The sequence below is a fragment of the Suncus etruscus genome, chromosome 1, assembly GCF_024139225.1.
Source record: "Suncus etruscus isolate mSunEtr1 chromosome 1, mSunEtr1.pri.cur, whole genome shotgun sequence".
Lineage (NCBI taxonomy): Eukaryota > Metazoa > Chordata > Mammalia > Eulipotyphla > Soricidae > Suncus > Suncus etruscus.
Window position 1 is genome coordinate 42,232,644 of NC_064848.1, and position 27,142 is coordinate 42,259,785.

The 27,142-nt window shown below is 40.6% G+C and overlaps 1 protein-coding gene across 1 annotated transcript; it reads left to right on the top strand.

Moving 5' to 3' along the window:
• The first annotated feature begins 2,696 nt into the window (after window positions 1-2,696).
• Window positions 2,697-26,234, top strand: SNAPC3 (small nuclear RNA activating complex polypeptide 3). The gene is made up of 9 exons (XM_049769375.1): window positions 2,697-3,036; window positions 4,038-4,115; window positions 9,760-9,844; window positions 16,056-16,160; window positions 19,449-19,598; window positions 21,519-21,601; window positions 23,287-23,451; window positions 24,999-25,106; window positions 25,931-26,234. The coding sequence occupies exons 1-9, from the start codon at window positions 2,726-2,728 to the stop codon at window positions 26,076-26,078; spliced, it is 1,233 nt and encodes a 410-aa protein (XP_049625332.1). The 5' UTR covers window positions 2,697-2,725; the 3' UTR covers window positions 26,079-26,234.
• The last annotated feature ends 908 nt before the right edge of the window (window positions 26,235-27,142 follow it).

The window sequence follows — 27,142 nt, forward strand, 5'->3', positions numbered from 1 at the left end:
CAAGCCAAGAACGATTTCTGAGCGCAGAGCTAGGAGTAACTCCTGAGCGTCATCTGTGTGGCCCCCAAAAAACAAAAGAAAAACTAAATAAATAAAAATAAAAACATCACTTCTTCACATGATAGCAAGTCTAGGGGAAGAGATGGGAAAGAGATGGTCTCAGACATTAAAGTTCCAAATCAATTGGTTCTTTTTTTATCTTTTTATGTATTAAGCTCTTGGCTTTCTTCCTTTCTTCTACCTCTCCTATTGACCAACATAGCCAAAATTCAGTGTATCGCTTTTAGAGTCAAAGAAAAGAAAGACAAAGGGCCCGGAGAGATAGCACAGCAGTGTTTGCCTTGCAAGCAGCCGATCCAGGACCAAAGGTGGTTGGTTTGAATCCCGGTGTCCCATATGGTCCCCCGTGCCTGCCAGGAGCTATTTCTGAGCAGACAGCCGGGTGTGGACCAAAAACCAAAAAAAAAAAAAAAGAAAAAGAAAAGAAAGACATTTCTCCGCAAAGAAATAATCCCTTTCAAGAGAACTCTGATTGGTTCTAGTTGAAGAGCCATGCGCTTTATGCTCACATGTTCATTCATGTCTGTGCCAACCAGGAACACAATAGGAAGAGTTAGTTCTATGATTAGCAATTCAAGAGAGAGTGCTTGGGTTGGGGAAGAAGAGGGGTGCATGATACCACAACACGATGGTGGCACCAATTCTGAGGTTGACTGATAAAAACAACAGACATTTCTTACAACAACATACTAAAAATACTAAGACTTCATTATAGTACAAATAATTAAAAACTGGGTAAAGAGTGATTGGGGATCTAACTCAGTGATCAATTTCTTCATATAAGGACCTAGTTCAATTCTGGTACCAACAAATAGAAAACAAAAGGACAGAAGTTTATTCAAAGATAGGTAAATATTTTATATACATACATGAAAAGATGCTTTTCACAAATCAAATAATCAGGAAAATGCAAATCAAGTGCATAAAAATACTATTTTATGAACTCACCAGGATGGCTATAATTTTAGAGATAACAAATATGGCAAGGATATGGAGAAATAGGAAATGTCAGATATTCCTTAGGAAAGTAGAAAACAGGACAAAACAGATGGGCATTTCTTCAAATGGTTTAGCAGAGCTCCATGTGACTTAGAAATTTTACTCATTTCTCCAAAAGAAAAGAAAGCACATAAGAGCACAAAAAATTGCATGTGATTGTTCCTAAAATCATTATTCATAACAATTCAAAGGTGCAAATAACTTTGAGAAAAACAAGGGATTTCTTTTCAGAGTGGTGAAATGTTCATAAATTATGGAGATGGTTGCAGTCTTAGGCTAGGAATGTGGTTCAGTGGCAGAGAATTTGCCTTGCCCTGCAGGTACGAAGCACTACCAAACCAACCAACCGTCCTGCAAATACACTAAAAAGCACTGTATGAATAATTTATTGTTTTAACTTTATTTATTGATTGGTTGTTGGGGCCACACCCAGCAGTGCTCTGGGGTTACTCCTGGCTCTGCACTTAGAAATCACCCCTGGCAGGCTGGGGGACCATATGGGTGCCGAGAATCAAACCAGGTCCCCTCCGGGTGGGCCACATGCAAGGCAAACGACCTCCCGTTTTTGTGCTATCTCTCCGGCCCCATGTATTAATACTTTAATATTGTATACATATACCATATATCCTAATAAATAGCCATGCTCATCTTGTATGTTGTTATACCCCTTGAAACCAGAATACAAGATAAATCATCTTTTTTCCTCATTACATTTTAAATTTTGAATCAGAGTGAGATACACAATTACACATTTGTTCATGATTTTAGTCATACAATGTCCCAATACCCACCCATCACCACAGTCACCCGGTTTCTTTCCCAACGCATCCAACATCCTGCCTCTATGTCAAACATTTTTTCTTCTCTCTTCTTCTTTTTTCCTTCTTAGTCTTCTTCTTTTTTCCTTCTTAGGCACTGTGGTTTATAAGATTGTTAATTAAGAGGTATCGTGCCTATCACTTGAGGCCTAGGCCTATTGAGTTCAAGCCGGCTTCTTTTTGCTAGCAGTTAGCATCCTCTGCTAGCATAATCTCTGCTTGGGCGATGTTAACTTTCCTCAGGCGCAGTCGGGTTATAATGGGGATATTGCTGAATAAATACATAGCAGATGCTCAATAGAAACGTGTTTGTGTGAAGAGCGAGATGTATTAACGTGCATTAATTAATCAATTAATTAATGTATTAATTACGTGCACACATATGGGAAGGCTCTGAGAAATGGTCCAGGCCCTACTGTGGGATGCTCACCTCGACGTAGACTGCAATTCTGCATAGAGGCCCACCACAAACCCAGAAGTCAAGAGAAGCGGAGGCTGCAAAAACACCACCATTCCTACCCCCCGACCACCCAGCGGAACGACGGTGCACCGCAACGCAGCCAAACCCAGCGAGGCTCACACGCGTACAGCGAGCAGCAACTGCACTCTGCACCGGAACAAAAGAAGAACAAAGCTCCGAGCCCCAGCGCCGGAGGGCCCGAAGCCTCCCTCCCGGGGGGCGTGTCCAGTGCGATGCCTGCCGGGAAATGTAGTATCTGTCTCCGCCAGTTCTACCCGGCAGCTCTTCTTTGGAAGCGACAGGGAACTACAAGTCCCGTCACACACCGCGCGGCCTTGATCTCCCGACTTTTTTTTTTTTGCCGGGAAGGGAGTGAGGCTAAACGAACATGGCTGAAGGCGTCCGACTCGGCCCGAGTTGCAGCTGGTTGGATGCTAGGCAGGAGGAGTCCGTGTGCACTCGCGGCGGTGGCAGCAACTTGCCGGAGTACGAGCTCCCCGAGTTCAATACACGCGCTTTCCACGTGGGTTCCTTCGGGGAGCTGTGGCGGAGTCGGCTGCGCGGGGCCGGGGACCTGGCTCTGGTGGAGTCGCCCGGGGCCACTCCGTCCGGGTGTGCGAAGGACTCGGAGGACGCCGCGGTGGCCCGAGATCTGGGCTGCAGCTTGGAAACGGCCGCCGAGCTCAGGGCGGTGTGCGGGTAAGGACGGTGAAGAAGGTCTTTGCTCTTTAGGGTCTTTGCTGTCTTGGGGTGCTGCAGCCTGCCTTTGCCAGCCGGGCTGATCTGCTCAGCCTTCAAAGGTCAGGTTAGAAAGAGTTCTCTCCCTTCTCCCCCTCTTTCAGCCTGCTGGAACCTTCCCTGAAAAAACTCCCGAAGCCCTGTGCTTATTACAATGCACCATTTGTGCGAGTAGGGAAAGGTCAAGAGGGCTGCGGAAAAAGGTTTTATTTACTGTTGGTTAGTTTTGCAGTCTAGCGACGTGTCCCAGAGACATTGACGTGCTTTTTGACAGGGGAGAAGCCTTAGTTGAACGGCGTGTTTTATCTTGATTGATTGTGGTCTCTTTTGGGGACTTCCCAAAAGAATATATTAATGATCCCACCCACCCACCCCCCAAAAAAGTGCTTGTTTAAGAGGGGAACTTGCAAAGAACTTTTAGCACTCCTTTTCTCCTTTTTTTTTTTTTTTTTTTGGTTTTTGGGTCACACCCGGCAGTGCTCAGGGGTTATTCCTGGCTCCATGCTCAGAAATTGCTCCTGGCAGGCACGGGGGACCATATGGGACGCCGGGATTCGAACCGATGACCTCCTGCATGAAAGGCAAACGCTTTACCTCCATGCTATCTCTTCGGCCCCTCCTTTTCTCCTTTTTATTGGCCTTCATTAATCGGTTATATCCTTTTCTTCGCAGAACATAGGCACAGGAAATTTATGAGTCGCCTGTAGATTCTCCCACACACACTTTTTTGTTTGTTTGTTTGTTTTTGGGTCACGCGGGAGCTCTCACGGGTTCCTCCTGGCTCTACGCTCAGAAATCGCTCCTGGCAGGCTCTGGGGACCATGTGGGATCTTCTGCATGCAAGGCAAACGCCCTATCCATGCTATCTCTCTGGCCCCCACACTTTGTTATTTAATGGTACATTTAGAACCGAATCCTGTGGATCCTGGTTGATTGCTTTGTCTTTTTTTTTTTTTCTTTAGCGTTGATAAACTGAAGTGCCTCAAGGAAGGGGAGGATCCAGAAAATATCCCAGAAGATAACAATCTTGTGACTTTGGGGTATGAGAACTTCATTTTTATTATGTGCTATCCATCAAAATACTTTTTCAATGTTATTTTATTCAAAAATGAAGGTATTGTTATCATGCATAACACCCCCCCCCCCATTCACCTTTGTTAACTTTTGGTCTTATTTGCTTTTGCTATATTTGAGATACCATACCTACTAAGTCTTGGTAATTGTCATTAGATTTCAGATGTCATGATTTTCTCGGAAAAGCACCAGCAACATAGTTCCTGAAAGTAGCAGTCTCTTTTTGCTTGTTTGTTTGTTTGTTTCTGGGTCACACCCGGCAGCACTCAGGGGCTACTTCTGGCTTGGGGGACCAAAAGGGATGCCGGGATTGGAACCTTGTCCTTTTGCATGCAAGGCAAACACCTTACCTCCATGCTATCTCTCTGGCCCCAAGTAGCAGTCTCTTAATGTTATTATCACACCTAAGAAAATGAACAGTAAATGCATAATCTTTGATATCTAATCTATATTCGAATTTGTTTTTTATTTTGTTTGGACCACACACATAGTGGTGGTGGAGCTCACTCCTGGCATCACACCTCAGGAAAGCAAACCTAGACTTCAAGCCTGTGTGATTCATCCCACCTCAAAAATTCAGGCATTCATTTCAACTTTACCTTGTTTTCTTTTGTATTAGCTGCCAAATCTATTCTCTCTTTTTGTGTAGAATCCTCCCCTTTTGATTTTCTAAGAATCCTTTCCACTTATCTCTGTCTCTTCTATTGTTGATTAATTAATTGGCTTTTTCTAGTAAGCACTACTGTTTGTGTCATTCTCTTGTATAAAACCTTTTAATGGCTTTGGGAGGGTAAAGTGGAGATAGCCTAAAGGGCTTGGTGGGAGCTTCTGTTTTACCAGCTGAGGCTTTTTTTGTTTTTGTTTTTTGTGGTTTTTGGGTCACACCCGGCAGTGCTCAGGGGTCATTTCTGGCTCTGCACTCAGAAATTACTCCTGTCTTGGGGGACCAGATGGCACGCTGGAGGATCGAACTGTGGTCCGTCCTAGGTCAGTGGCATGCAAGGCAAACGCCCTACCAATGCACCATCTCTCCAGCAGCCCCTCTCTCTGATCTTTTATATATCTAATTTCTGTATTGCTCCTGTCACTGTTTTCAGCTGATAGAAATAGAAATGTGTTTTTCACTCCAGGCCTTTGCCTAAAACCTTAACTCTTCCTTGTTTCCCTGGTCTTGTTGGTTTCTACCTAACCTTCAGATCTTAGCTGAAGAACTAAGTACTTCCTTTATGTCCTCATATCACATTTAAATTATATAATTTTCTGTCTTCCTTCGCTAGACTTAACGAATCTTTTTTTTTTTTTTTTTTTTTTTTTGGTTTTTGGGCCACACCTGGTAACGCTCAGGGGTTACTCCTGGCTATGTGCTCAGAAGTTGCTCCTGGCTTGGGGGACCATATGGGACACCGGGGATCGAACCGCGGTCCGTCCAAGGCTAGCGCAGGCAAGGCAGGCACCTTACCTTTAGCACCACCGCCCGGCCCCGACTTAACGAATCTTTAAACTGCATTTGGGGGGGGGGGCAGAGAGATAGCATGGAGGTAGCGCGTTTACCTTGCATGCAGAAGGGCAGTGGTTTGAATCCCGGGGCATCCCATATGATCCCCCGAGCCTGCCAGGAGCGATTTCTGATCATAGAGCCAGGAGTAACCCTTGAGCACTGCTGGGTGTGACCCAAAAACCAAAATAAATAAATAAATAAATAAACTACATTTGTCACTCCTACATTTCCTAGATCTTTAGCTTTTAAAGGGAAATTGTAGATACTTATTGGATGAGTGAAATAAATGTAACTCCTAAATCTGAGAAAGTAATTTTTTAAAAATTGAAATTTGAATGTTGGTAATGATTATAAATAGAATTTTTGGCAGTTTATAAAGATATAAAATTACAGTAAAAATCACAAAGAAAATTTAAATAGAAAATTATAAAGAAAAATTAAAATGTTAAATAAAAAGAAAGTTATTAATAATCACATATCAACATAAAATTAAAAAAAAGGAAAATAAATATTATTGAATAAGCTCATTTAATTTGTCTTGGATCCCTTGTGTTCCCGTTTGGTTCCGTCTCTCATCCTTTTACTGTAGTATGTACTATGTGTTTTGCTTATGAACACAGGCATATATACAAAACGGATCACCGAATGATGCATCCATGTGTGAAAGGCTTAACTGGAGATTTATTGAAAGCCAGGTTATCTGCTGACCAGGTCACTTTCCATGTGACTTCATCTCTTAAAGTTTGAAAAAAAATACAAAGAAAATTTAAATGAGACAAAAAGTAGTATAATGGTAGATCAAATATTCATTATCAGAATTCCCAAGGGGAAAAAATAAGGAGGAAAAGAAAATTGAAGAAAAATATGAATATAAATTTATAAGAGTTCACAAAGAAATTGAAAGCGTTCATGAGGAAATGAATTTAAAAATTGCCTATGCTGAGGCATTTTCTGGTAAAACTATTAGATGTCAGGAATAATGACAAAATCATCAAGACTTGGGAGTAGAAAGAACTTTTGAAGCATCAGAGAGATAGCATGGAAGTAGGGCGTTTGCCTTGCATTCAGAAGGATGGTGATTCGGATCCTGGCATCCCGTACAGTGCCCCGAGCCTGCCAGGAGCGATTTCTGAGCATAGAGCCAGGAGTAGCGCCTGAGTGCTGCTAGGTGTGACCCAAAAACCAAAAAAAAGAACTTTTGAATGTAGAATAATTAGATTAGCATCAGACTTTGCAAAACTGACATTTGGAGTGGACATTATATATAAAGCTCAGTGGACATGTGATCCCAAGGATATTATGACTAGTTGAGATGTTTTTTAAAGATTAAGGCTGTAATGAGGGGCCGGAGAGATAGCACAAAAAGTGGTAAGGCGTTTGCCTTAGATGCAGAGGGACGGTGGTTCGAATCCCAGCATCCCATATGGTCCCCTCGAGCCTGCCAGGAGCAATTTCTGATTTTTATTTAGCCAGGAGTAACCCCTGAGCGCTGCTGGGTGTGACCCAAAAACCAAAAAAAAAAAAAAAAAGTTCACATTATGAATTTGGGTAATTCTGCTAAATGTACTTGAGGATAGTCTTCCTTTACCAAATAATGACTAGAAACATTTTCAGTGAAAGCACAAATATGGGTGTGTCTTCTTTTATTGCACTCCAAAGATGCTGTGTTTTTATGAGATAATTCCCCCTCCATTAAAAAAGATTACAATTCAGTCCTTTTTGGGTTAATTGGTGCTGAAACTACCTGTGATACATTGGCTGGTAGACTGGGACTGTGCAGTGTCAGAGATTGAATTTGGTCCCTCTCCCCAGATGCTCTAGTTCTTCAAGCTGTGTCCTTGCCTATCCTCTGCCCCCTTCTCACTTACCATAATCCCCGTCTATTCATCCCACATTGTCACAAATAACAAGATTTCATCTATTTTATCTTTTGTTCTTGTTTTTTTGTTGTTGTTGTTGTTGTTTTATTTTGGTTTTTTGGGGGGGCGGTCACACCCGGAAGCGCTCAGGGATTATTCCTGGCTCAGAAATTGCTCCTGGCAGGCTCAGGGGACCATATGGGATGCCGGGATTCGAACCACCATCCTTCTGCATGCAAGGCAAATGTCCTATCTCCATGCTATCTATTTTATAGCTGAATGGTATTCCATTGTGGATATAGATCACATTTTCTTTAGGTACTTTTGTTTTTGTTTTTGTTTTTGTTTTTTTTTGTAGTTTTGCGGTCACACCTGGCAGTGCTCAGGGGTCATTCCTGGCTCCAGGATCAGAAATTGCTCCTGGCAGGCACAGGGGACCTTTTGGGACGCCAGGATTCAAACCGATGACCTCCTGCATGAAAGGCAAACGCCTTACCTCCATGCTATCTCTCCGGCCCCTAGGTACTTTTCTAATGGTGAATACTTTGTCTCTTTTCATAGTCTGGCTATTTCAAATAATACTACAATGAACATTGGGATTATATATTTTTAGATTAGTGTTTTCATATTCTTTGTGTTAATATTCGAAAGGGAAAGGGACTGGAGAAATAGCACAGCAGGTAAGGAGCTTGCCTTACTAGTAGCTAACTGCAGTTCTAGCCCACTATTCCATATGATCCCCTGAGCATTGGTAAACATTTTGTTCATATAGTTCTACCAGTCACCATGTTTTGTTTGTTGGTTTGGTTTGGTTTTGGGCCACACCCAGCAGTGCTCAGAGATTACTCCTGGCAGAGTCTGGGGATCATATGGGATGCTAGGGATCTAACTAGGTCGGCCACCTGCAAGGCAAATGCCCTACCTGCTGTGCTATCGCTCCAGCCCCATCACCATGTATTTCTAATTTCACTGTGGCTGCTACATGGATACCTAAATGAACTGTATTGAAGTTTATTCTTCTTTGTGATGTAGAACCTGCTGTGATCTAGCTTTTCATATGAGAATAAGCAGAATGAATGGTTGCAGCAGACTTTGCAGGGTTAAAAAGTTTTGTTCTTGATCTGGTCTGTTGTCTCATCGGGATCCCATGATTGTAGGACACACAGTTTCCTCTGTGCTTGTTGCTAACCATAGCTCAATTCGAAGTACCACATACAATCCTTTAACACAAATCCAAGAGTAGAAAAACTGAGCATTGTGGGATGTAGCCCCTCCCCCCAAAATGTAAATGCTTTGAACTCCAACAAAGATGAATAGTTAATAATACTGTATTATTGTTAATTTCCTGGTCTTCTTAATTATTCTGTGATTGTGAAAGATGTCCACATAGGTATTCATGGAAATTTGAGATTTTTAGGCTTTTTATTTCAGAATTAATTCAACATTAAAGTTAGTTCATTTAAAAAAATTGTCAGCTTAGGGGGCCAGAGCAATAGCACAGTGGGTAGGATGTTTGCCTTGTATGTGAACAACCCAGGTTCAAGTCCTGCCATCCCATATGGTCCCCCAAGCATCACCTGGAATAATTCCTGAGTGCAGAGCCAGATGTAATCTCTGGGTTCCACTAGGTGTGGCCTAAACACAAACAAAAATTGCCGATTTAGAGATGTTTTGAAGGGCCAAAGAGATAATGTGGCAGATATGCACGCAGCTGACCCCGGTTTAATGAACCTAGTATCCCATGTAGTCTTCCCGAGCACTGCCAGGAGTGTTTCTTGAGTGCAGAGCCAGGAATAACCCTAACCCCTGAGCACTGGTGTGGCACCAAAACTAAAATAATAATAATAATAATAATGTTTTGAGGGCCTGGGATATATAGTTTAGTGATATAGTTCATGCTTGTATATAATAAACGCCTGGATTTGACCTCTACCCCGAGAGAGAAATAAAATACAGTCCCTGAACTTTAGAAATTATTATTTTAAAAAAATATATTTTTTGTTTGTTTTTGTTTTTGTTTTTTTAGCCACACCCAGTGGTGCTCAGGGGTGACTCCTGGCTCTGAGCTCAGAAATTACTCCAGGCTCAGGGGACCATATGGGTTGCCGATAATTGAACCTGCGAGCATCCTGGGTCAGCCGCATGCAAGGCAAACATACTACCACTGTACTACCATTAAATAAAATGACAGTGTTTTGGAAGACCTAGTAGAAATATTAACTGTGATTTTGTTTATGTGTATGTTTATAACAGAATTAGGAAGAGATATCTGAAACAACGTGAAGAAACCATAACAATAGATCGAGTCTGCAGACAAGAAACATTTGCTTATGAGATGGTGAGCCTCTCATCTTTTTCACAAAACAGAAATCTCCATTATTGGCTGTGTATTAGTGATTGCTATATTGTTTTTTTTGTTTGTTTGTTTGTTTGTTTGTTTGTTTTTTGTGGTTTTTGGGTCACACCCGGCAGTGCTCAGGGGTTATTTCTGGCTCCATGCTCAGAAATTGCTCCTGGCAGGCACAGGGGACCATATGGGATGCTGGGATTCGAACCGATGGCCTTCTGCATGAAAGGCAAACGCCTTACCTCCATGCTATCTCTCCAGCCCCGTGATTGCTATATTGTAATGTTATATTGGATATGCTTATTCATTGCAAGGAAACTGGAGACTTTTCTGTTGTTTTTGATGTTCTGGTGAACAAACCCAGGGACTCAAGGCACGTGTTCAACTGCTGAGCTATATCCCTGACCCTGAACTGTTTTAGAAACTCTTTAGGGGAATAAGACCCACTATATTCAAAATGGTATGATTTTGTTCATTGCTGATTGGGGGGGGGGGTGGCCCACACCCAGCATATGTTTAGGGTTTACTCCTGGGTCTGTGCTCAGAAATCATTCCTGGCAGTCAGGGGGCGAGGGGGGGGCACCCAGTGGGATGCCAGAGATCAAACTCAGGTCAGCCATGAGCAAGGCAAACGCCCTATCTGCTCTGCTATCACTCTTGCCCCTGCTGATGTATTTCTGTATGTTGATTTTTCTGTCCTGAAACGAGTAAATTTACTTATATTTTTTTACTTACCCTAAATAACACTATTTTTGTTTATGTAGAATATATTGCATAGCATTAATTTGCAGAACTTTTCTTTTTAATCTTTATATAATTCCTTCCTCGTTCCTTTTTTCTTGCCTAGTTATTCTGGCAAGATTTTTTCATAATACATGAAACAGAAGTAGTCTAAACATTCATGAGTAAAACATTCAATTATGGCAAGTAGCATTCTTTTTTTTTTTTTTTTTTTGGTTTTTGCGTCACACCCGGCGGTGCTCAGGGGTTACTCCTGGCTGTCTGCTCAGAAATAGCTCCTGGAAGGCACGGGGGACCATATGGGACACCGGAATTCAAACCAACCACCTTAGGTTCTGGATCGGCTGCTTGCAAGGCAAACACCGCTGTGCTATCTCTCTAGGCCCGCAAGTAGCATTCCTATCTGTCTTTTACCAGAGTATGACTTTTTTTCCCTTGATTTTTCATATATTGTTTTTATTATGTTTAGGAAGTTACCAATTAGGCCTACTTTATTTCTTGTGTTTATCATGAAAGAATATTCAACTTTTTTAGCATGCTTTCTCTGCATCAATTGAAAAGATTATTTTGTTCCTTACTACTTTATAACTATGGTGTGCTACATTGATTTATATGTGTTGGACTATACCTTTGTATCATGAGGATAAATTCCACATAGTTGTAGCAAAATTCTTAAGATATGTTCCTAAATTTATTTTGCTAGTGTTTGTTGGTTTTTCATCTATATTCATGGGGAATACTGACCTGTATTTTGCTTGTAGTATTTTGTGTGGCTTTAATATCAAAATACTCTTTTAATTTTGTGAATTGAGTTAGAAAGTTTTCCCTCTTTATTTCTTGAAGGTATTGAACAAATCTAGTAATAATAAATTCCCTCTGGGTCTGATTACTTGAAAATACCTTAATCTTTCTATTGTTCTTTTGGGGGATGGGAAGAAAGAAGGTGCCTGGGATTGAACCTTACATACAATGCATGCCACATAAGGCACTATTCCTGACTTTAGTTATATATCAGCACACTGCCTTCTTTGCACCATTATGTCCTTTTGTTTATTTACTATTTAAAACGCATGTATTACATTACATAGTTGACATAGTTGATTGTAATACATCTGTTTCTACATAAGTGGGAACAAAACCATTAAAAAGAAAGAAAAGTGGCCGGCGAGATGGCGCTAGAGGTAAGGTCTGCCTTGCAAGCGCTAGCCAAGGAAGGACCGCAGTTCAATCCCCTGGCATCCCATATGTTCCCCCCAAGCCAGGGGCAATTTCTGAGCACTTAGCCAGGAGTAACCCCTGCGCATCAAACGGATGTGGCCTGAAAAACAAAAATAAATAAATCAATAAATAGAAAAGGGAATAAAAAGTACAGGGACATGCAAATTTGTGAAAATTATTGTATCTCCAATGAGGTCATTAAGTCACTGTCAGAAGGATTATTGCAAGTTGATCTTTTTTTTCTTCATTTTTTTTTTCTTTTTTTGGCTTTTTGGGCCACACCTGGTGACACTCAGGGGTTACTCCTGGCTATGCGCTCAGAAATCGCTCCTGGCTTGGCGGGGGACCATATGGGATGCTGGAAGATTGAACCACAGTCCGCCCTAGGTTAGCGTGTGCAAGACAGAGGACGCCCTAATGCTTGTTCCACCATTCCGGCCCTCCTCATTTGTTTCTGAACATTAGGTGGCCTCAAATATACAATGGCTTCTAAATTGGTGTGCTCCTTCAGGGATAACAGTATTAAACAAAAATGAGTTTTGCACAGCCACACAATCTAGGAATTCCAAGCACTAGTGTTGATAATGTGGCTTTCTTAGGTTATATTTTTGGCTGCCAGGGCTTCCAGAAGTATGAGATGGCAGGAAGGGGGATTGAGGGTGCCCACACTCACTCCAAAGAAAGTCCTGGTGATGCCATCCCAGTTTACCTGGAGTTTTAGTCAGATTAGTTACACCTGGCAGTGCTCAGGGGTTACCCCTGGCTCTGTGCTCAGAAATCACTCCTGATAGGCTAGGAGACCATATGGGATGCTGGGAATCCAACCCAGGTCCATCCTGGGCCGGCCATGTGCAAGGCACATGCCCTACCATTGTGCAATTCGTTGTTCTTGTTCTTTTTGATGTATGTCAGTCTCTGTGGTGTGATATCTCATTGCTGTTTTGATTTGCATCTCCCTAATAATTAATGATGTAGAGCGGTGGTCGGCAACCTTTTTTTTCAACTGAGCCAAATCTCGCCAAAACCACAATTGAAATTTATTTTGAGAGCCACACAGGGCGCGCACTGACAGAGGCTAGGAGCAGAGTCCTGACTCCTGGAGCGGCCACCCAGCACACAGAAGAGCCAAATTAAAAGTGTAAAGAGCCACATGTGGCTCACGAGCCCCAGGTTGCCAACCACTGATAGAGAGGATTTTTTTTTTTGTGTGGTTTTTTTTTTTTGGCCATCAGTATTTCTTCTTTGAGGAAATATCTGTTCCTCTTTTTCTTTTTTTTTTTCTTTTTTTTTTTTTTTTGTGGTTTTTGGGTCACACCCGGCAGTGCTCAGGGGTTACTCCTGGCTCCATGCTCAGAAATTGCTCCTGGCAGGCACAGGGGACCATATGGGACGCCGGGACTCGAACCGATGACCTTCTGCATGAAAGGCAAACGCCTTACCTCCATGCTATCTCTCCGGCCCCAGTGTTCCTCTTTTTCAATGATGTTCATTTTTTTTCCTTATTAAGCTTTACCAGTGCCTCCTATTTCCTAGATATTAACCCCTTATCAAATGGGTTTTGGGTGAAAACTTTCTTTCATTCTGTTGAAGGTCTTTGTATTCTAATATCTTTGATCCAACATCTTTCTCACTCCTAGTCTGCCTCTTCATTCATTCCCACCACCCTCTCCCACTGTGTGATGTCAGTTTTCTAACCCAAGAATGCCAACCATCTTACTAGCTTCTTTATATATACTTTACAGATATTCTTTATATATCTTTATATATATATATACATACATATTCCCATCAGCAAATCAGTAAATTATTTTCTGGGTCTGTTTATAGAAGAGGAAACTAAAACTTATAAAAGTTCTAACAATTTTCTTCTGATAGTTATGAGTATAATACATGACTGATTCAAGCCCTTGCTTGTGGAAATCTTATTATAACATTACATTTACATAAAATACCCAGGATAGATAAATATACAGACATAGGATGCAATTGCTTGTCATCTGGGGTTAAGAGAAGGAAAGAATGGAAAGAAAATATTTAACAGATAAGGGATTTACCTTTGGAATGATGGAAATGTTCTTGAAATAAATTGAAATGTTGCACAATACTATGACTGTCTACTGATTGCTTTTTATGGTTATGTCACATTCAATTTATTTTAATAAATTATTTTAAATGATGTTTTGGGCTAGAGAGATAGCTCAATCAATTAAGCTATTGTTTCGCATAGCTTAACTGCAGGAGTCCTGGGTTTAATCCTTGGCACCTATGATATTCTAAGCACTGCTTTTGGAGGTACCCCTAAGCACCAAGGTGGGAGTACAAAATTAGTTGTTGGTTTTTTGGCCATATCTGGCAGAGTTCAGGTATTACTTCTACCTCTGCACTCAGTAATTACTCCCTTCTGACTCAGGGGACCATATGGGGTGTCAGAGGTTGGAACCTGAGTCAGCTACGTGCAAGGTAAATATTCTAGGTCATACCTTCAATACTATCACTCCAGTCTCTAAAGATTTTTATTTTAGTCAACATTGTCTAAACTTTGTAACAGTATCTGCTACCAGAATGCCCCACCCTATCCTAATACCTATATCTCCCTGCTCCACCAAGGTAAAGTCTTTAGAAAGATTTAGACTCCATTATGTTTTGCCATTTGTTATTCCCCTACTTGTTTCTTTATAATCCATGTATGAAAGAGGTCATAATTTACCTGTCTCTCTTTCTGACTCATACAGCATGATTCATCCATGTAGCAGCAAACTGCATAATTTGCTTATAGCTGAGTAGTATTCCAGTTTTTATATACCAATTTTTTCACAGCCATCTCTTCTTAGACAGTTAGATTTTCCCCCCATATTTTGACTATTGTGAACAGTGCTGCAGTGAATACTGTATATAATATCTTTTTATGAATACAGTATTTGGGCCTTTGGGGTAGATGCCAAGAAGTAGAATTTCTGAAAAGTTCAATTTTTAGTTTGAGTGTCCATATTGTTTTCCCAAAGGTTAAATCAGTTAACTGACATTCCCACCAGTGGATAAACAGTCCCTTTCCCCCACATTCATGACAATACTGATTTTATTGTTCTTATTAAAAAAATTTTTGATGGGGGGCCACCGTGGTATATTGCTAACAGTATTTTATACATATTTGTGTTTTTAATTATGGTACTGGGTTGGAGAGATAGCACAAGTAGGGCACTTGTCTTGCACGTGGCTGGCGCAGGATGGTACTGGGTTCGAGTCCCAGCATCCCATATGGTTTCGAAGCCTGCCAGGAGTGATTTCTGAGCACAGAGCCAAGAGTAACCCCTGAGTGCCGCCAGGTGTAGCTCAAAAACCAAAAAAAAATATATATATATATACAAATTACTTAAATAACAGGTTTTACTTTAGTCACTCATAATACATAATTCATCCCATGTTCAACACTAATTCCACCACCAATGTAAGATTCTCTTCACCGTTGTCCCTGAATTTTCACCTATTCCCAAGCCTGCCTTCTTGACAAGCATGAAATGACTTTCCTTGTTTACAGTTAAATGATAATTATTTTTTAATACAGCAAAACTAAATTTGTGAGAATTACTGTATCTTGCAATAAGGTCATTATATCATGGTCAGGTTTATTCAGCTCTTTGTTGCTAGTTGAGCTTCCTGTTTCATTTCTGAACATTAAATGACTTCAAATCCATGTTCACTTCTAATCTGATGTGTTCCTACTAGGATGTCAGTATTGAAAAATTTGGAGATGTCCAAGAATTTCAACCTCTATGGCCGATAATGTGGAAATTGTGGGGCATGGTTTTGGCTTTTAGATGCTCGAGAAGGCAGTAGTGAGAGAGGGGTGCATGTACTCACTCTAACATCTTGGTTATATCAGTCCAAATACTGGTATACCTCGAGTTTTGATCAGTTTGGCATTTTGCAGAGATCAGTGGTTAAATAGTGAAGCTGGGCCATTGGCAAAGTGGCAGTTACAGGTGTTGGATACAGCTGGCATGGCTTTGAGGGCATGGACTTGGCATGCCTCACAGCAATCCTACTTAGGTTGCTGTTTCCAGCTGTGGACAATGTACCCATGATTTTTCATGGTTTGGTTTACATATCTTTGGAAAATAGAATCAGTCTATAGAGATGGTTGAATGCATGTATGGCAATGACCTGGAAATTATTCAAAACTGCCTCTTATCTAAGTCATAGACTATAATTTAAGGTCTGTTGTTAATTATTTTCCCTCCTTCAGGAGTCACATGCCAGGGGGAAAAGGCCTGAAAATCCAGAGGACATGGTTGAAGAAGGAGAGCTTATACTGTCAGTGAATATCTTGTACCCTGTTATTTTTCATAAGGTCAGTAGTACTATCTTTCAGATTTTATAGATAATTTGGTATCTCTTGTCAAGGGATTTAACTTTAAGTTTAACATTCGTAGAGTTTATAATTTATTAGAGCACATGATATCTTGTATTAACCTATATTCTTTGGGTTCTTTATTTTGATTTTAGTTTTTAATTTGGGGGCTACTCTCAGCTCTAGAACTATGCTGGTGGTACTGGTGACCAAACCTGACTCTTGCATACTAAGCATGTGCTCAGCCCATTGAGCTATCTTAACCTAAAGTCTCAGCTTCTTTGTTTTTAAGAAACGTTGTGGGGCCGGGCGGTGGTTCTAGAGGTAAGGTGCCTGCCTTGCCTGTGCTAGCCTTGGACGGACCGTGGTTCAATCCCCCGGCGTCCCATATGGTCCCCCAAGCCAGGAGCAACTTCTGAGCGCATAGCCAGGAGTAACCCCTGAGCGTTACCGGGTGTGGCCCAAAAACCAAAAAAAAAAAAGAAACGTTGTGAGAAAGGTCAGACCTTGATTAATAGGATTACAGTTAAAACATTGAATGTATAGCTGAGTTGTCCCTAGGAGCAATTAAAAATATGCCTATTCTCATTGTAATTATATGACTTCTTAGAGGTTTTTATATGTTTGGGTAGTGTTGTGCAGAATAGGGTAAAGAAATAGCATGACCATTGTCCATCAATGCAGAATACTTAGGGAGGATATTTAAGGACATTTCTCCTTTGATTAAAATGCAGAAGGCTAATAGTTTAAAGCAACCCAGGAATTGTTAGAAGTCTCTAATCAAAAGAATTATATTCGTTTCCCTAACTACATAGCCTAAACACTGGTAAGATTTCATTGAATATCACTATACTTAAATTGGACTTGTGATGAAACTCACTTTCCTTGAAGCATCTGCACATAGTCAACACCATTTATTTTATTTGACTAAGATCTTAAATCAGCATTCAAAAACAAAACCAATAAAAGTAATTTTTAAGTTTCTATCAGGTGTAGATTGACATTACTGAGGTAATTTCTAAGCTTTAAGACAGTGCTTCTGGTGGAATTATATTCCAAAGTGTCATTCGCAGCATCTTGATTGTAAACTTTAGCATAAGCTACAAAAGTTTCGTTGCTGGGTCCATTCTGGCTGTCATAATAAAATATCAATGAGTAACTTAATTTTTATTTTTTTGGCATGATGCTAGGGATCTTACCAGCTCCCCACATGTGCAAGAGAAGTATTATGCCATGGACCTGTATCTTCTGCACAAGCATGGGTGACTTTATAAACAAGAGAAATTTATAATCAAGTGAGAGCCCTCATCTTAATCATAAACTTTACACATGATAGAAAGGTATAGAGGGTTCCATGGGCTTTCTCTTAATAGAAACACTAATCTCCTTTGTGAGGAGTCTCCTCTCATGTTCTAGTTACCCCTTAAAAAAATCACAAGTGGAAAAAAAAAAAAAACCCACAAGTGGCCTTAGTTATGCGCCCCTGGCTGAAAAAAAAAGTTCCAAGTTCCTTTAATCCTGGGATATGGCTTGAGGTAGGAGCACCTGCCTCATGTTCATGAGCTTTCCTGGGTTCAGTCCTTTGTACTGCCAAAAAGAACGTTTCTAAAGAACCCTCCTTGTATGCCACCATCAGGAGAGATGAAGTCATGAAATTTTCCTATACATGGAATCTTATTATGCTGAGTGAAATAAGTCAGAGGGAGAGAAGATAGATGCAGAATAGTCTCACTCATCTATGGGTTTTAAGAAAAATGAAAGACATTTTTGCAATAATTCTCAGAGAGAGAGATGAGGGCTGGAAGGTACAGTTTATGACATGAAGCTCATCACATAGAGTGATGAGTGCAGTTAGAGAAATAATTACATTGCAAACTATCCTAACAATGTGAATGAATGAATGAGGGAAATAGAAAGCCTGTCTCGAGTACAGGTGTGGGTGGGGTGGGGAGGAGGGAGATCTGGGAAATTGGTGGTGGGACTCTTGCACTGGTGAAGGGGGGGTGTTCTTTACATGACTATAATCATATAACTACAATCATTTGTAATCACAATGTTTAAATAAAGATAATTTAACAATAAAAAAAAAGAACCCTCCTTGTAACATCTTCACATTGGATGTTGGGATTATAAGATGTTTTTGATTGTAGCAGCAGTACTAACAATGTACCCTACATGTTAATTGGTGGCAGTCACTGAGGAACAATCTGATTACTTGACTGTTAAGGGACAATGTGATTGGTTTTTATTACCTTCACTACGAGAAAGGGGCACAAGATGTCCTGCAGGACCACAAGACAAAGTTTCAGTGTCAGTTTGGGTGACAAGAAAGGAGACAGGAAACTGTAGATTGGTGGGGTCAAAACAGTAAATAGATTAGCATTGACCTGTAGGAATAATTCCATGGGCTGTAGAATTTCAGAGTTATATCTCATTGATTGGAACCTGGCCCTGGATTGGTTTAGAATAGTAGGAATACTGGCATGGTTTAAGTGTTGGATAAAGAAAGTAGTTTCAGGGTGCCAGAGCAATAGTACAGTGAATAGGGTGCTTGCCTTGCATGCTGTTGACCTGAGTTTGATCTCTGGTACCCCATGTAGTCCCCCAAGCTCCTCAGTAGTGATACAGTAAGCTTTTGAGAACCACTGGGTGTGGCCCCCATAAAAGTAATAAAGAATAAAAGGAACATTTCTGAGTATAAAATATTCACACAGGGGGCCCAGAGAGATAGCACAGCGGCTTTTGCCTTGCAAGCAGCAGATCCAAGATCAAAGGTGATTGGTTCAAATCCCGGTGTCCCATATGGTCCCCCGTGCCTGCCAGGAGCTATTTCTGAGCAGACAGCCAGGAGTAACCCCTGAGCACCACCGAGTGTGGCCCAAAAGCTAAAAAAAAAAAAAAAAAAAAAAATTCACACAGGGAATATAAACAATTATAGCTATGATAGAGTTTGAACCTGTCATTAATGGACATCAAATAAAGAATTTAAGAAAACATAGTGAGGGCCTGAGCATTAGCACAGCAGGGAGTGCATTTTCCTTGCATACAGCTGACCCGAGTTTGAGTCCATAAATCCCATGGTCTTTCAAGCACTGCTAGGAATGACCCCTGAGCACAGATCCTGGAGTAATCTCTGACTGAGCACCACCGGATAAGCCCCCACTCAAAAACACAAACAAAAAATATATAGTGAAAGCACCAGCACTTTTAGCATTATAGGAATAGTTGAGTTTTTTTTTTTTTTTTCACCCTAAGTAGAGACTGATTTATTTACTATTTGATTTTTAGCACAAAGAACAGAAACCCTACCAAACCATATTGGTATTGGGTAGTCAAAAGCTCACGGAACTGAGGGATTCTTTCTGCTGTGTCAGTGACCTCCAGATTGGTGGGGAATTCAGCAATACTCCTGACCAGGCCCCAGAGCACATCAGCAAAGTAAGGTGATTTTTTTTCTCTTTACCTCCATAAATGAAAATAATCAAGTAACAAAAAGGAGTGGTTTTTCTGGTAGGTTCATAAATATTTTGTATTTTTATGCCATTTCAAACTACTATGCCATCTCTTTTCTTTATCAAATTACCTATCTGTGGGCTTTACATTCCACTCATTACTATACTTGCTACTAAGACCTCAAATGGCTTCTATCTTGGATGGTATAATCAAGCATATCTTTTTTTTTTTCTTTCTTTTTATTTTTTTTGGTTTTTGGGGCCACACCCATTTGATGTTCAGGGATTACTCCTGGCTAAGCGCTCAGAACTTGCCCCTGGCTTGGGGGGACCAAATGGGATGCCGGAGGGATCAAACCACGGTCCTTCCTTGGCTAGTGCTCGCAAGGCTGACACCTTACCTCTAGCACCACCTCGCTGGCCCCAAGCATGTCATTCTTGTACTTAGCCCTACATCATTTCTATTTGCCCTTCCATCAGTATAAAAATTTACCTTTTCTCTGCTTATGGATCTTACTCTACGTGCCTGCCACACATTACATTCTCAGCTACATTCTCAGCTCACTGACTTGAGTGAATGAATGATAAATATAGGAGATAATAATTTGACCTAAATCCAGTTTTTCTCCCATTGTCTGTTACACTCAGTTTTGTTCCTCATAACATATGTAATCTTTGGGGCCGGATGGAGATAAGGCGTTTCTCTTGCATGCAAAAGGACGGTGGTTCGAATTCCGGCATCCCATATGGTCCCCCGAGCCTGCCAGGAGTAACCCCATAGTGCTGCCAGGTGTGATCCAAAAACAACAACAACAAAAAAAAACCATATGTAATCATATTTGTTAATTCCACCTCAAGCTCACTTAATTCTCTGATTTAAGTCTTTCTTTAATGCATGGCACATTATATAGTTTTCTTTAAAACTTTTCATTTGGGCCCGGAGAGATAGCACAGCGGCGTTTGCCTTGCAAGCAACCGATCCAGGACCAAAGGTGGTTGGTTTGAATCCCGGTGTCCCATATGGTCCCCCGTGCCCTCCAGGAGCTATTTCTGAGCAGACAGCCAGGAGTATCCCCTGAGCACCACCGGATGTGGCCAAAAAAAAAAAAAAAAAAAAAAAAAAAAAAACATTTCATTTGGATTTTAGGACATTATATTTAGTTGATTTTCTTCCTGTTAATTCCTTTGCAAGATGCTTATTATCTTCCTGGTTTTATAAACATTAACGAGTGATCACTGGGGCCGGAGAGATAGCATGGAGGTAAGGTGTTTGCCTTTCATGCAGAACAACAGTGGTTCGAATCCCAGCATCCCATATGGTCCCCTGTGCCTGCCAGGGATAATTTCTGAGCATAAAGCCAGGAGTAACCCGAGTGCTTCTGGGTGTGACCCAAAAAAAAAAAAAGAGTGATCACCAGGGGCCGGAGAAGATAGCACAGCAGTAGGGCATTTGCCTTGCATGCAGCAGATTTGAACAGATGGTGGTTCGAATCCTGGCATCCCATATGGTCCCCCCGTGCCTGCCAGTAGCGACTTTTGAGCACAGATCCAGGAGTAACCCGTGCACTGCTGGGTGTAACCCAAAAAACAAACAAAAAGATCACCAATCCTCAAACCTTTCTACATGTTATATTTAAAACCAATAGGTAAATATTTCTGTTACTGTGACTTTTATGACATTTTGGTTTAAAATTAATAATGGGGGGTCAGAGCGACAGCACAATGGATAGGGTGTTTGCCTTGCACCTGGCAAACCCAGTTTGATCCCTAGCATCCTATATTGTCCCCAGGAGTGATTTCTGAGCACAGAGCTAGGAATAATCCCGGAGCGCTGCATGGTGTGGCCCTAAAACAAAACAAAAAGTTAATAGTGAGCTTTATCTCAATGTCATCTGTTTTCTTCTAGGACCTGTACAAATCAGCCTTCTTTTATTTTGAAGGAACTTTTTACAATGATAAACGATACCCTGAATGCAGAGATTTAAGCAGGTACAGTTTGAAAAATTAAAAAAGTCATTTTTTTCCTATTTCTAGTTTGTAAAAGTAATATCCCCACAGACCCACTTGATGGACTATCAAGTCTCTCAGAAGAATTATTTCGTTAAATTATTTGCTTGGTTTTGGTGTTACACAAAAATTTCTTTTCCAGGTATTTTCATATGGTTGGCTGTGGTAGTGGTGGTAGTAGTGATGATAATGGTTGGATGGTGTGTTAGTATGTAGTACTGCATTGGGAGGGTAGGTATAGGTGGTGTCTGTCCTCAGGGATTCAGTTTAGAACTTTTTGTGAGATGGGCCCTACAACTGAGCCATATTTTTTCCTACAAAGGACATTTACAACATGTATGAAATCCTTACCAGCTACCTAGAATTATTTTTCCAATGCATCATCTATTTTTAAAATCTTAAGTGTTGTGTTGACCCCTACATCTTAAAAATGTAGACCCCAGGGGAGGGGGGGAATGTAGATCCCTTGGAACCAGAGTGGTAGCATTTTGCCTTCCGACCCAAGACAGACATGGAATCGATCCTTGATCCCATATGGTCTCTCAAACTTGCCAGGAGCAATTTCTGAGCAGAGAGCCAGGAGTAACCCATGAGTGCCCCTCTCTCCCAAAATAAAACAAAGTAGATCCCTCTTAATATCTTCATTAACTTCATTAGGTGATAGCAATAAGTTAATTTTTCTCTTTTCTTGGTGGTGGGTGGGACCTTTGGGGCCATATCTGGCCATGCTTAGAGATCTATCTGTGATCTTGAGAGATAGTGTGGGATATTGGGAATAAAATTCAAATGAGCTGTGTGCAAGTGCACTATTCACTGTACTGCTTTTGGCCACTTTTTTTCTGTTGTCCAGTAGTAAATGCTGTTGTTTGCCCAAAGTGAGTGGCTAGATGTGCACTGATTGATTAAAAAAAAAATGAAAGCCCAGGGCTGGAGTGATAGCATAGCAGTAGGGCACTTACCTTGCATTCAGCCGACCTGGGACAGACCAGGGTTTGATTCCCCACGTTCCATTTGGTCCCCTGAGCCCGCCAGGATTGATTTCCGAGCACAGAGCCAGAGGTAACCCCTCAGCGCCAACACGTATGACCAAAATAAAAAAGCCAATACTATTTTTAATAGGACCATAATTTTATTAGCATATCAATGTATTTAATTCCATTAAATGTTAACTTGTTTTTGTGCCACTCCCAGCTGTGCTTCTTGCTCTGCTCAGGGATCACTCATGGGAGTGCTTAGAGGACCATGTGCATTTGCTAGGGATCAAACTGGAGTCGGCTGCAATGTAAGGCAAGCCCCTTAAAGTTTCCTATACTAAAACAAAGTGAAAAGAGTAGCTCTGTTAGCTAAGTTTTCCACTCAACCTACAGTAACCACAACCTAAGGTAATAGCAACCTCTAGAACAAGAGTCATTTGTAAAAGATTTGAGTATAAAAGGGGATATCTCATTGTAGGGTTATTATGAAGATAATTTTAACATCATGGAGTTTTGTAGGGTCTCGGGAACTAATAGTTCACTGGGCACACACCAATAAAACTGGTTTTATGCTCAGTATAGCCACTGTCCAGTTAATGGGATGAGCTGGGCTTTGTGAAAGACTATCACGAACTCATTTCTATCTCTAGAGTCAGTGCAGCAGCAGCAGTCTATCCTTATTTTTCCTCACAGAACTATAATTGAGTGGTCAGAGTCCCATGACCGAGGCTATGGGAAGTTTCAGACTGCTAACATGGAAGAGTTCACCTTCAATGACTTGTATATCAAACTGGGTTTCCCTTACTTGTACTGCCATCAGGGAGACTGTGAGCATGTTGTCATCATTACTGATATAAGGTAAGTGTCAAAGCTCCATATTCACTTGTTTTCATTTAATAGTGTAAAGGCATGGGTAGTTAGTTTTTTATTCCTCCTCTCCTGTCTATATATTTTTTAAAGAATAAAAAGTAACAACTAAATTAGACTTTGGAGTTTACTTTCTGTGCATTGATCCAGCTCTGCATTCGTATGAATCCTCTAATCAGTTTTTGCAAAAGGTTTAAGAAATACTTCACTATTTGAGGGTTAATATTTTAAAAATTAAACTTCTACTTTCAAGTGGGAGTCATCCACTTTGTCTAACACATATGTCAATCTTTGCTTTCACATGTAAATTTTTTTAGATTCTTAATATTGTTTTGGGTTTGAAGAGTAATTTTTATTTGACAGGCAAGGCAATAATAAGACTTAAGTGTAAGATATGGTTTAATAGCAACTCTGTTTATGAAGGATATATATAGGTTAAGACTTGATTATCCCTTCTGAAATTTGTGGAATAGTAAGTATCCCATGTTTATATTATGTCAGTAATAGGAACAGATTCTTTTAAAAGTCCCTTCTGTCTTTTGTGAGGGAATTTCCCCACTCCAAATAGTGCGTAGGGGGCCCTAAGAGTTAGTCCCAGTAATACTTGGTCATGCTCAGATGAGACACTGTCAAGTGAAAAACCTGGAAGCAGTGAAATCCATTAAGTATACAGATCTTCATGGGGGCCTGTGCATGCACCCATAACTCTGCTATCTCCTTAGTCCAGGTCTCAAAAAAATTGCTTTCCATGTATTTATTCTCAGGAAAATAGGACAAGAACTTCACACAAAAAGCAAGCTTTATAAAGTGTGCGATACAAAGCAGTAATGATGACTGATGATTACTTAGTCAAGCTGTTACACAAAAGGGTATGAATGACATGTTAAACTAGGCAAACTCAATGATGGGATAATTAAAAAACTGTTAACCAGGACCAGGATGATAGTGGTAAGGCACTTGCCTTGCATACAGTCAACCAAGACTCAATCCCAGGCATCTGATATGGTCTCCTGATCTGGGAGTGATTCCTGAGTGCAGAACTAGAAGCAACCCTGAGCACTACTGGGTGTGGCCCAAAGCTGCACCCCTTGTACCCCCAAAAAAACCTTAACCACAGCTTCTTCCTGATCATTATGCGATCATAAATGGATTGGGGGATTTCACAGAAAGTAAGCCTCATTTAATCCAACAAAACTCTGAGACAAAGTGGAACACAATTTTTTTTTTTTTTTTTTTTTTTTTTGGTTTTTGGATCACACCCAGCAGTGCTCAGGGGTTACTCCTGGCTGTCTGCTCAGAAATAGCTCCTGGCAGGCACGGGGGACCATATGGGACACCAGGATTCGAACCAACCACCTTTGGTCCTGGATCGGCTGCTTGCAAGGCAAATGCCACTGTGCTATCTCTCCGGGCCCCCAGAACACAATTTTTAAGAAAAATTTTTATATCCAAAAATTTTATAACACCCCCCCCCAAGAAAAACCCCATTTATGTGCATAAGAATTTGTACTTTTATATGTTCATTTTCCTTCTAAAAGGTTTGCTCATCATGACGACTGTTTGGATAGGAAACTTTATCCCCTTCTAATCAAGAAACACTGGCTTTGGACCAGAAAATGTTTTGTTTGTAAACTATATACAGCCAGGTAAGTGATACCTATTTTCTTTTTCAGTAATCAATTATACTTATCTTTAGTTCTTTTTGGATTTGAGGTCTTACGTTTTGAGATTAATTTGTATACAATCATGATTTGGTTTTATTACTATACAAACTCAGCTTGTTTTGAGTTCCTACAATCTACATTTTAAAAAATTAGAAAAACTGGGCCTGAGCGGTAGGGCTTTTGCCTTGAACGCAGCCAACCCAGGACAGATCCGTTTCTATTCCCAGCATCCCATATGGTACCCTGAGCCTACCAGGAGTGAATTCTTAGCACAGAACCAGGAGTAAACCCCTTAGCACCGCTGGGTGTGACCCAAAAACCAAAATAATAACAAAATTAAAAGATTAGAAAAACCAAAAAGGTCAACAAAAACCATAGATGTTATGAATTAAGACCTTAAATCTAAGGAAGACCAAACTCAATTGAATAAAAATGGCCCTTTTGTATGCCAACTAGGTAAAACCAATTGTCCTAGAATTTTAGTTTCTAGTGTGTGATTTGTTTTCAAGATAGCCTATCATCTTAAAGGATTATACATGTCATCACAAAGTTCAATCAGGATCTCCTGCGGGGTGTTTGTTTCTAGAACCACTTCTGGCAGGGAGGTGGGAGGAGCATGTGGCTAAGATGTACTTTAACAACAAACACCCCTCGGCCTTCAACTTAAACCTTTAAAGTCTTTCAGAGAAAATACATCTACACATAATGGAATCAAGATAGAATAAGGTGTGCAGGGCATAATTTGTAGCATGTTAAAACAAGTGGGAAAGAAGTTGTAATTCTTTTTTTCTTCTTTTTAACTACAGATGGGTGACAAATAATGACAGTTTTGCACCAGAGGACCCATGTTTCTTTTGTGATGTTTGCTTCCGAATGCTGCATTATGACTCAGAAGGCAACAAACTGGGGGAATTTCTTGCTTATCCTTACATTGATCCTGGAACCTTTAATTAATAGCACCAAAGTATTATTCTTTTGCAAGCACTGAAGCACCATTGAGGAATAGGATGCACCTGAAACAGTTACCCTAGGGAAAAATTCAAAGCAATACTCTTATACAGTAACTTGATTGTATTTGCATGCTTAGAAAGATATTAAATTTAGTATTTATTACAAAACGTTTGTCCATTTTCATCAAATTTTATGAGGGGTTTCTTTACACAAATTCATCTTCAGATATATTTTATTTTGACATTTTCCTAACTATATCGAGTATAATTTTCTAATGACAGAATTTAGTTAATGGCACCCAAGTGGCAGATTTAGATTATTTTAAAAATGAGCACTATACCTTGTGTCATGATGCTTCCTATGTAAAGATCTTTGAATCCAAATAAAAATGAAATTGAGGGGGGCCAGAGTGGTGGCTCAAGCTAAGGCGTGTGCCTTGCTCGTGCTAGCCTAGGATGGACTGCAGTTCGTTCCCGATATCCCATATGGTTCCCCAAGCCAGGAGCGATCACTGAGCGTCACTAGGTATGACCCAAAAACAAAAAAATGAAATTGAGGGGCTGGAGCAATAGCACAACAGTAGGGAGTTTGCCTCGTATGCTGCTGATCCAGGACGAACCCAGGATAGATCTCTGTCATCCCATATGGTCCCCAGAGCCCTGCCGGTGTGGCCCCAAAACCAAAATAAATAAATTGAGCAGATTAACACAGTATTAATAGCATGGAGGAGAGATAGCCTGGAGGTAGGGCATTTGCCTTGCACGCAGAACTTAGGTGGTTTGAATCCCAGCATCCCATGTGGTCCCCTGAGCCTGCCAGGAGCGATTTCTGATTGTAGGGACAGGAGTAACCCCTGAGCACTGCCTAGTGTGCTCTCAACTGAATGCTCAGAGCAGTTCCTTTGTGACAAAAATTTTGTTGCAATCTTGGTGAACTAAAATTTTAATAAGACTGCATGAATATCAAAATATCTGAGTATATACTTAAATCTTAACAGAATGTTAACATTCTGTTAAGATTTAAGTATAATTTCTTTGTGGTTTGGTGATTTCATGCAAAATGACCAG